Here is an 11,682-nt window from a genome sequence, read left to right on the forward strand (position 1 = left end):
GCAGGTAAAGACTGACGGCCCAATGTAACTCTAACTGGTGTACACCAAATCTGTCCTCTTCATCTTTGCCTGTCATTTCTGACCTCTCTTTTAGTGGAGTAGGACTAATAACCTACACTCATCCATTTTCCATTTTGTTCCCATCAGGGTCATGTTCATTAAGCACCAACCGGAAGAAAATAGACAGACACAGGGAAGGATTAGCTGGACTTAACTAACGCTAATTTTATATTTCTGTTGCAAAACGTTTGAACACGTTTTCCATTGCGTGCCATTATGAACAAGCCCCAGATATTCTCAACTGAAAAATACATTGTTAGAACTTCCCCCCAACCCAGTACTCACCCCGGCCCTTGGTGTGGTTGAAGTCTCCCTTGACAATCTTACAGGAGTGTCCGTCTCCGTTACACACCCCACAGCGGTCCTCCTTGGCTGACGAGCCGATGATGCCATCGCAGCCGATTTTCTGCAGACAGTAAGTAGACAACTTAACAAAATAAAGTACACAGGAAGTACTTAACATCAAGGAATATACAGGCTACGTCCCAATTATTTCTCCTTCCTAGCAAAGTGTCCCTTCAATGGTTTAAGAAAGATGGAAGGTGGAAACTATGCTTTTAGATGTGTAGGAAGTAGTAGACAATAGTACACGTCAGGAGAAGGTAGGATATATTGATTGGGATGCAACCGCACTCTAATGAAGTCCATCTCTGAATAAACACTGACCGTACTGTCGGTCTACTAGTGGACTGTATTCTGACTCCAAAACAATGCTATTGAAATAGGAAAAGGCTGTTCCGATCCTCTCTAACTCACTCCCCTTCCCTCACTGACTTCTCATCGTGGATTTGAAACTATACATAGATGTACAAAACATCCCAATAGCTCCATCTAGTATGTCCGATAGAGTAGAGAGGAACTGCCACCTATTCAATCCTCTCAGATCTTCAAGGGACAGTCAATAAGGACAGAGGAAGCAGAGGGACTTGGAGAATCAGGGCCTTTATTCATAGTAGGAGGGCTGATCTAGGATCAGTTCCCCCCTGTCTGTATAATTAGTATGTAAAAGGAAGAAACATTATGAATATGACCCCAGAACACTGTGGTCCATGGTAAAAACAGAAAGAGAAGCTATAATACGTTCAGACATCCAAGGCCAGTGATATTAGTCTAGATTCACCAGGACATAACCTATTGTATGTTTAGGGATTGTTTAATCCTTCCCAGCAATGATCACAGAGTTAAATCAGCTGTGTACTCACTAACAACTCCAATTACCCAAAGCCATTTACACTCCCAAGCAGCACAAACAGTAAAACACAAACAAGAATATTTACACACCAACAGACATATGAACGCACACACATGCATGCACAAACACATAAACACAGTCAGTCCAGTGTGTGTGTGTGTGTGTGTGTGAGTGTGTGTGTGTGTGTTGTTTCCTGGCCTGAGTCAGTAATACGCTGAATACTCTGTATAAAATCCAATCTGTACATCTGGATCATAGGAACTTGATGATTCAGAACACACACACACACACACACACACACACACACACACACACACACACACACACACACACACACACACACACACAATCTGGACAATTTTTGCTGAAACAGACTACGAACATATGGACACAGAGAATCTGGACCAAGATTGACTTTTGCTAATTCAGTGAGGCAGCAGTAGCATCATGTGGGTCTCCATTCTTACCCAGCAGCCTTTAGGCTTCTCTTCTGACAAGACTGACTGTGTTTTCACAACATTTCTGATTTTCTCTCTCTGTCCCCTCTCTGTGATGCTGTTTTCACAGCATTCCTAAATTTCATACAGAGTAACTTAGCATAACATCAACACTTCCCCCTCTCTCCCCCTCCTCTTTCTCTCTCTCTCTCCTGTTTCTCTGTTTCTCTCTCTCTCTCTCCTCTTTCTCAGTTTCTCTCTCTCTCCTGTTTCTCTGTTTCTGTTTCTCTCTCTCCTCTTTCTCTGTTTTTCTGTTTCTCTCTCTCTCTCCTGTTTCTCTGTTTCTCTCTCTCTCCTCTTTCTCTGTTTCTCTCCTCTTTCTCTGTTTTTCTCTCTCTCTCCTGTTTCTCTGTTTCTCTCACTCCTCTTTCTCTGTTTCTTTGTTTCTCTCTCTCATCTTTCTCTGTTTATCTCTCTCTCTCCTCTTTCTCTGTTTTTCTCTCTCTCTCCTCTTTCTCTGTTTCTCTCTCTCTCCTCTTTCTCTGTTTCTCTCTCTCTCTCCTCTTACTCCGTTTTGCTTTCTCTCCTCTTTCTCCATTTCAAGGGGCTTTATTTCTCTCTCCTCTTTCTCTGTTTCTCTCTCTCTCCATTTCTCTCTCCTCTTTCTCCGGGGGGGTGGGAGGGCTGAGAGAGAGGGGGAGAGAGGGGGGGAGACACAGAGAGCGAGACAGAGACAGAGAGGGTGGAGAGAGACTCATTCCTCTTGTTACCTACATCCAGATGATGATAAATACGTAGCAAAAGAAAAGCTGAGGAGAAGAAGGAAGGAAACCGAAGGAGAAGACAGGAGAGGAAGAGGAGGAGGAAAGAGGAGGATACAGACAGATGAGACAAATAGGAGGAGGAAAGAGGAGAATACAGAGAGAGGAGAGGAAGAGGAGGAGGAAAGAGGAGGATACAGACAGATGAGACGAATAGGAGGAGGAAAGAGGAGGATACAGAGAGAGGAGAGGAAGGGGAGGAGGAAAGAGGAGGATACAGAGAGAGGAGAGGAAAGAGGAGGATACAGAGAGAGGAGAGGAAGAGGAGGAGGAAAGAGGAGGATACAGAGAGAGGAGGAGGAAAGAGGAGGATACAGAGAGAGGAGAGGAAAGAGGATACAGAGAGAGGAGAGGAAAGAAGAGGATACAGAGAGAGGAGAGGAAAGAGGAGAAAAGAGGAATATACAGAGAAAGGAGAGGAAGGAATAGAATAATAGAAGGATTGAGAGAAGGAAAAGAGTAAATGTAAAGCAAAACACTTTTTATGGCCTGGCATCACTGTCCGCTTTTGCTGTCCAATGTTTGACTTCATTGATTAAGACAGATTACAGATGTAAGGATCTTAATTTGTTTGCAACAGCAGCAACAGAAAATATGAATTATTATGTGAATTATAATTAGCGGACATATCTGTAGGGGTTGATACATTTGTTGGGAAATTTCTAAGTGTAAATTACAAACTTCAGAAGCCTTTTTAAACCTCAAATACCTCAAAAGTTATCCTGCAACAGGGTGATCAAATTAAGATCCTATATCTGTAGAGAATGGAGACCTGCACACTGACGAACGCTTCCACTGTGTTTCTGTGCAATGTTTCACTTGGAAGTCATCGTCAGGCATAAAAGACCAAACCATTTAGATTTGACATTTAGAAGCGGCTGATGTATGCGGCATATGAACTGCTCTGCCATTTACATGAAACCAGTTGCGCAGCATTGTGACAAGAGCAAGTGAGAAGCATTATATTCCTTCACCTTTTCCTCATAGACGTCACATCTGACTCAGCCATGGCTCTGAGAGCATTCACCCTGCTAATGCTCTCTCTGCTCCACCAGTGTGTCCCTCACCCACTCAGCCTGGGACGAATCATGAACTTCAGCTCCTCCCAGTACCAGTCTACCTCATCCCAGAGGAGGTGTATGTCATCCCCCAGAAGCTCACCGGTGTCGAGACTCGTTCAGAAAATCATCCGTACTCAGCTGGAGCATCACAGTTCCACGTCTCAATCCATCAATGGGGCGGCAGGTCGGCTAGTGGTTAAGAGCATTGGGCCAGTAGGGTCTCCCGAGTGGCACAGGATCTGTGTTACTACAGATCCTGGTTCGATACCAGGCTGTGTTGCAGCCGGCCGCGACCGGGAGACCCATGAGGCGACACACAATTGGCCCATCCGAGTTAGAGGAGGGTTTGGCCGGCCGGGATGTCCTTGTCCTATCGCGCTCTGGAGACTCCTGTGGTGGGCCGGGCCGGGCGCATGCACGCTGACACGGTTGCCAGGTGTACAATGTGATGCTGGAGGGTGTATTGTATTATACTGTGTAATGTGGTGCTGTAGAGTGTATTATATTGTACTGTGTAATGTAATGTGGTGCTGGAGGGTGTATTATATTGTACTGTGTAATGTGATGTGGTGCTGGAGGGTGTATTGTATTATACTGTGTAATGTGGTGCTGGAGGGTGTATTATATTGTACTGTGTAATGTGATGTGGTGCTGGAGGGTGTATTGTATTATACTGTGTAATGTGGTGCTGGAGGGTGTATTATATTGTACTGTGCAATGTGAGGGTATATTATATTGTACTGTGTAATGTGGTGCTGGAGGGTTTATTGTACTCTACTGTGTAATGTGATGCTGGAGGGTGTATTATATTGTACTGTGTAATGTGGTGCTGGAGGGTTTATTGTACTCTACTGTGTAATGTGGTGCTGTAGGGTGTATTATATTGTACTGTGTAATGTGGTGCTGTAGGGTGTATTGTATTATACTGTGTAATGTGATGCTGGAGGGTGTATTATATTGTACTGTGTAATGTGGTACTGGAGGGTATATTATATTGTACTGTGTAATGTGGTGCTGGAGTGTGTATTATATTGTACTGTACTGTGTAATGTGATGCTGGAGGGTGTATTATATTGTACTGTGTAATGTGGTGCTGGAGGGTTTATTGTACTGTACTGTGTAATGTGGTGCTGGAGAGTGTATTATATTGTACTGTACTGTGTAATGTGATGCTGGAGGGTGTATTATATTGTACTGTGTAATGTGATGCTGGAGGGTGTATTATATTGTACTGTGTAATGTGGTGCTGGAGGGTGTATTGTACTGTACTGTGTAATGTGATGCTGGAGGATGTATTATATTGTACTGTGTAATGTGATGCTGGAGGGTGTATTATATTGTACTGTGTAATGTGGTGCTGGAGGGTGTATTGTACTGTACTGTGTAATGTGGTGCTGGAGGGTGTATTATACTGTACTGTGTAATGTGGTGCTGGAGGGTTTATTGTACTGTACTGTGTAATGTGATGCTGGAGGGTGTATTATATTGTACTGTGGAATGTGGTGCTGGAGGGTGTATTATATTGTACTGTGTAATGTGGTGCTGTAGGGTGTATTATATTGTACTGTGTAATGTGATGCTGGAGGATGTATTGTATTGTACTGTGTAATGTGGTGCTGTAGGGTGTATTATATTGTACTGTGTAATGTGATGCTGGAGGATGTATTGTATTGTACTGTGTAATATGATTATGTCGAGGTGGCACTGAATGCCACCTTTTTGGGGGAGGGGGCGGGGGGTTGTGGTGTTTTTAGTGTAATGAGGACGGCTCATTAAAGTTGACACAAAGTCAAGTATATATCTCTCTCTCTCTCTCACTGTTTATTTATTTGTTAATGCTGGCCGTCAGAACACTGAGGAGAAATCCCCTCTTTCTGGCCAATGAAAAGAGAGAGGATAAATCCAGGAAATACAAAATATGGATACAATTATTGACACAGACACACAGACGTGTATCTGTGTGTGTGTGTGTGTGTGCGTGTGTGTGTGTGTGTGTGTGTGTGTGTGTGTGTGTGTGTGTGTGTGTGTGTGTGTGTGTGTGTGTGTGTGTGTGGCCTATGATATGTGTGTGTAGAGGGAAGCATGACACATAATGTCTCCCATGTGTAGGGAACCAAATGCCGGCTCAGCAGATGACCAGTATCTATTGACAACAGCTGGCTACTCCTTCGGAAACTATGCTACCCACACACACACAGACTTTTATCCACCACTGACTCTGTGGCTATGAGTCCCAAGAATGGGCCAGAAAAATGGCCAAGACGAGGTAAGAATCCCCTCTTACAGTGTAAAGCAGGTGAAAAGACTGGTCTAGCATTTAAATATGTAAATTTTATTATAATGATTACCATCTTATTTCCTTTGTCTCTCATACCTACTTTTTTTTCTTGAGACAATATCTTCTCATCTGAAAGCTCCCTCACTTCCTCTATCCTCTACATCCTGTCTTCCATGTCTGTCTATTTTCTCATCTGGTGTCCCAGTGCTTAGCTATTAGTGTCAAGATGGTACTGACAGATAAGTCAGCTCTGCTTCTAGGACCTAAGATTCTACTGTATTTTAGTCAATGCCACTATGACATTGCCCCTCCTAATATTTATATATTCCTTAATTCCATTATTTTACTTTAGGTTGTGTGTATTGTAGGTATTGTTGTATTGTTACAGAAACAGGAAGTGGTACAATGCCACCGTTACCTCCCAGCCAATTAAACTTTGCCTTTGCAGGCCTGAGAGAGAAAGAGAGAGAGAGATCGAGAGGGAGAGAGATGGAGAGAAAGCAAATGAGAGAGAGAGAGATTGTGAGAAGACATTTGGGAGCTCAGGACAGAGAGAGAGGGAGTAAGAGAGAGAGGGAGATAATGAGAAGACATTTGGGAGCTCAGGACAAAGAGAGGGGGAGTAAGAGAGAGGGCGTAAGAGAGAGAGGGAGTAAGAGAGAGAGGGAGTAAGAGAGAGAGGGAGTAAGAGAGAGGGAGTAAGAGAGAGGGAGTAAGAGAGAGAGGGAGTAAGAGAGAGAGAGAGGGAGTAAGAGAGAGAGAGAGGGAGTAAGAGAGAGAGAGGGAGTAAGAGAGAGAGAGAGTAAGAGAGAGAGAGAGGGAGTAAGAGAGAGGGAGTAAGAGAGAGAAAGAGAGAGAGAGATGGAGTAAGATAAAGAGGGAGTAAGAGAGAGAGAGAGAGAGAGAGAGAGAGAGAGAGAGAAAGAGTAAGAGAAAGAGGGAGTAAGAGAGAGAGAGAGAGAGATAGAGAAAGAGGGAGTATGAGAGAGAGAGGGAGTAAGAGAGAGAGAGGGAGAGCGAGAGAGAGGGAGGAAGTAAGAGAGAGAGAGACAGAGAGAGAGAGAGAGAGAGAGAGATAGATAGAAAGAGAGAGACAGAGAGAGAGAGAGACAGAGAGAGAGAGAGAGAGAGAGAGAGAGAGAGAGAGAGAGAGAGAGAGACAGAGAGAGAGACAGAGAGAGAGAGAGAGAGAGAGAGAGAGACAGAGAGACAGAGAGAGAGAGAGAGAGAGAAAGGGGAAAACAGGACCCATATAAACCAAGATACAATTAAAACAAAGATAAAACCCTCCTCTAGTGACCTACAGAGAAAATCCTTCTATAGTGACCTACAGAGAAATCCCTTCTCTAGTGACCTACAGAGACAAAAACCCTTCTCTAGTGACCTACAGAGACAAAACCCTTCTCTAGTGACCTACAGAGAAAACCCTTCTCTAGTGACCTACAGAGAGAAAACCCTTCTCTAGTGACCTACAGAGACAAAAACCCTTCTCTAGTGACCTACAGAGAAAATCCTTCTATAGTGACCTACAGAGAAATCCCTTCTCTAGTGACCTACAGAGACAAAAACCCTTCTCTAGTGACCTACAGAGACAAAACCCTTATCTAGTGACCTACAGAGAAAACCCTTCTCTAGTGACCTACAGAGAGAAAACCCTTCTCTAGTGACCTGTGTGTGTGTGTGTGTGTGTGTGTGTGTGTGTGTGTGTGTGTACCTGACACCTGCCATTGACACACAGGTCTGACTCGTAGGGTCCACATGGTGTTCCATCCATCACTCTCTCAGCCACCAGGATGGGGGCATCTCTCCCCACAGGGGAACAGAACAGGGCACATGGCTTCTCTACAGAGAGAACACACAAGGGGGTTAATAGCCTAGCGGTTACAGAGGCGAGCCAGCAACCGGAGGGTTGCCCGTTCGCATCCCCGGTTTTCCTGTCGGGAAAAGAGCTGGCAACCAGTGCCTAGGTGCCATTGATGTCACTGTGCCCTCGAGCAAGGCACTAAACCCCTAACCATGCACCTCTCCAAAACCTGTGTATGTGTGTCTTTCAGAATGGTTGAATTAGAAGTGGAAGTAAAATTTAGGTTGGACCTTGGGTGCAATTCACCAATAAAGTGATCTCAACCTATTAATGATGGGGAACAGAACAGAGAACAGGGCTTTTCTACAGAGAGAACACACATAGGGGGTTAATGTAATGAGGTGTCACCCTTGATTGAAAGCTCATATATTATGTAATGTGATGACATCACATGACCACTGGTGACATTTGATATGCAAATGTGAAAAAAAAGATTGTTGGTATCAGCTACCTGGTCTCATGCTCTGTTAGTAATTTATTTCTTTTATTTAACTAGGCAAATCAGTAAAGAACACATTTTTACTTACAATGACAGCCTAGGAACAGTGGGTTACTGCCTTGTTCAGGGGCAGAACGACAGATTTTTACCTTGTCAACTCAGGGATTTGATCTAGCAACCGACCCAATGCTCTAACCACTAGGCTACCTGAAAGTAGCAAGACCCCTTCACTTTGTCCACATTTTGTTATGTTACAGCCTTATTTTAAAATGGATTACATTTAAAAAATGTAAAAACCATAATGAAAAAGCGAAAACATGTTTTTAGAAAAGTTTGCAAATGTATAAAAACAAATCTAAAACAGAAATACCTTATTCAGACCCGACGTTTAGCTCAGGTGCATTGTCACGTTCTGACCTTTATAGTTAGTTATTTTATTTAGGTCTTTGTTTTAGTATGGTCAGGGCGTGAGTTGGGTTGGGCAGTCTGTTTGTTTTTCTATGTTGTATTTTGCGTTTGGCCTGGTATGGTTCTCAATCAGAGGCAGGTGTCGTTAGTTGTCTCTGATTGAGAATTATACTTAGGTAGCCTTTTCCCACCAGTGTTTGGTGGGTGATTGTTTTCTGTGTCTGTGTGTTCCACACGGAACTGTTTCGGTTTTCCTTTCTGTCTTTCTATTTGTTATTTTCTATTTTCGTGTTCAGTGATTTTGTTCATTAAAACATGACGAACACGTACCACGCTGCACATTGGTCCGATCTCTCATACTCCTCGTCAGAGGAGGACGAATCCCGTTACATGCATCCTGTTTCCATTGATCATCCGTGATATGTTTCGACAACTTGAATGGAGTCCACCTGTGGTAAATTCAATTGATTGGACATGATTTGGAAAGGCACACACCCATCTATATAAGGTCCCACAGTTGACAGTGTATGTCAGAGCAAAAACCAACCTTTGAGGTCGAAGGAATTGTCCGTAGAGCTCTGAGACAGGATTGTGTCGAGGCACAGATCTGGGGAAGGGTAGCAAAAAAATGTCTGCAGCATTGAAGGTCCCCAAGAACACAGTGGCCTCCATCATTCTTAAATGGAAGAGGTTTGGAACCACCAAGACTCTTCCTAGAGCTGGCCACCCGGCCAAACTGAGCAATGGGGGAGATAGGCATTGGTCAGGGAGGTGACCAAGAACACAATGGTCATTCTGACAGAGCTCTAGAGTTCCTCTGTGGAGATGGGAGAACCTTCCAGAAGGACAACCCTCTCTGCAGCACTCCACCAATCAGGCATTTATGATAGAGTGGCCAGACAGAAGTCACTCCTCAGTAAAAGGCACATGACAGCAGGCTTGGGGTTTGCCAAAAGGCACCTAAAGGACTCTCAGACTGGTCTGATGAAACCAAGATTGAACTCTTCACATCTGGAGGAAACCAGGTACCGCTCATCACCTGGCCAAAACCATCCCTATGGCAGCATCATGCTGTGGGGATGTTTTTCAGCAGTAGGGACTGGGAGACTAGTCAGGATCAAGGGAAAGATGAATGGAGCAAGGTACAGAGAGATTCTTGATGAAAACCTGCTCCAGAGCGCTCAGGACCTCAGACTTTGGCAAAGGTTCACCTTCCAACAGGACAACGACCCTAAGCTCACAGCCAAAACAACACAGGAGTGGCTTCGGGACAAGCCTCTGAATATCCTTGAGTCGCCCAGCCAGAGCCCGGACTTGAACCCTATCTAACATGTCTGGAAACACCTGAAAATAACTGTGCAGTGACGCTCCCCATCCAACCTGACAGAGCTTGAGAGGATCTGCAGAGAAGAATGGGAGAAACTGTAAGGGATTTCCTCCTCTTCGTCTGAAGAGGAGAGGCGAAAAGGATCAGAGGACCAATATGCGGCGTGGTAAGTGTCCATGGTTCTTTTAATACGAAAATGTACACATGAACAACTGAATACAAAAATAATAAACGTGGAATGAACAAAACCCAAAACAGTACCGTGTGGTGAAAAACACAGACACGGAAACAAACACCCACCAATACACAGTGAAACCCAGGCTACCTAAGTATGATTCTCAATCAGAGACAACTAATGACACCTGCCTCTGATTGAGAACCATACTAGGCCGAAACATAGAAATACCCAAATAATAGAAAAACAAACAGACTGCCCACCCCAACTCACGCCCTGACCATACTAAATAATGACAAAACAAAGGAAATAAAGGTCAGAACGTGACAGAAACTCCCCAAATACAGGTGTGCCACGCTTGCAGTGTCATACCCAAGAAGACTCAAGGTTGTTATCGCTGCCAAAGGGTCTGAGTAAAGAGTCTGAATACTTATGTAAATGTGCTATTTAAGTTTTTTATTTGTTATACATTTGCAAATCTAAAAACCTGTTTTTTTTTGTCATTATGGGGTATTATGTGTAGATTGATGATGAAAAACAACGATTTAATACATTTTAGAATAAGGCTATAACGCAACAAAATGTGGAAAAAGTGAAGGGGTCTGAATACTTTCTGAATGCACTGTATATCCCTGAATCAGCAAATGTAACCTTCTTGACCTCTAAAAAGACTACATCATGTACGTCGACATGTGATGTTGTTAGACATTTTTGGACAAAGGTGACATTTCCTTTAAAAAAATGTGTGAGATCATTTAGCTGCAGCAGGTGGTGTTGCTACATACTGGACATTTTGGTAGATGACCAGTCACCCTTTAAAATAAGACCCCCCAAATAACTCACAACAAATAACCCACAACAAATGTGTGAAGTGGAGCTCGTTAGAAGCTCATGTATCATGAGCTCAAAGTAGGAGTGCTGATCTAGGATCAGGTACACCCTGTCCATATAATCTTATCTTATCTAAAAGGCAAAGACTGATCCTAAATCAGCAGTACTGAGACTCTTGATTCACCATCACCATTTCCCTGGTGTTTAGGAAGAGGTTTTACTGTCCACCATCACCATTTACTTGGTGTTTAGGAAAAGGTTTACTGTCCACCATCACCATTTCCCTGGTGTTTAGGAAGAGGTTTTACTGTCCACCATCACCATTTACTTGGTGTTTAGGAAAAGGTTTGCTGACAACCCCCCACAGAGCAATCCTCTGATTGACCTCCCTGATAGACTGTGGGGATGATGTGTGAAAACAGGACAACATCTTTCCTTCTCTCATTTCCTCCCTCCCTCTCTCATTTTCTCTTTATCTTGTTTCATTTTCTGAGACAGGCTCAATTGCTCTAAAGTGTTCTTTGCTGGAGTGTGTTGGTGTCTCTCTGTGTGTGTGTGACAGACAGCAAGAGAGAGGGAGAGACAGGTACACACACACAGAGAGAAAGAGAGACTAGTAGAGAGCGAGGGAATGTAGCAGAGTGAAAACTGGTTAAGATGTTAGTGGCCGACTGTCTAAGATGCAAACACCTCAGAGCTATTTGCATGGGATGAATTTGAAATACCTACAGACCTGCAGTGGTGTGTATTCATGAGTACCAAGGGAAGCCAGGCTTCCCCCCCAAACTC

General features: G+C 43.8%; 1 protein-coding gene across 4 annotated transcripts in view; it reads right to left on the reverse strand.

The window, feature by feature from the left end:
• The window catches only part of LOC110506903 (A disintegrin and metalloproteinase with thrombospondin motifs 17), a 188,897-nt gene that overhangs the window by 56,490 nt on the left and 120,725 nt on the right, over window positions 1–11,682 (reverse strand). For all 4 annotated transcript variants that reach the window (XM_090222882.1, XM_090222880.1, XM_090222881.1 and 1 more), the window contains exons 14-15: window positions 7,564–7,691; window positions 346–466 (exon numbers count right to left, since the gene is read on the reverse strand). In XM_090222882.1, coding sequence (XP_090079008.1) covers window positions 346–466; window positions 7,564–7,691 — 249 coding nt within the window. The remainder of the gene's footprint in view (window positions 1–345; window positions 467–7,563; window positions 7,692–11,682) is intronic.

This window comes from Oncorhynchus mykiss, chromosome 26 (assembly GCF_057628025.1).
Source record: "Oncorhynchus mykiss isolate SJ-2025 chromosome 26, ASM5762802v1, whole genome shotgun sequence".
Classification (NCBI taxonomy): Eukaryota; Metazoa; Chordata; class Actinopteri; order Salmoniformes; family Salmonidae; genus Oncorhynchus; species Oncorhynchus mykiss.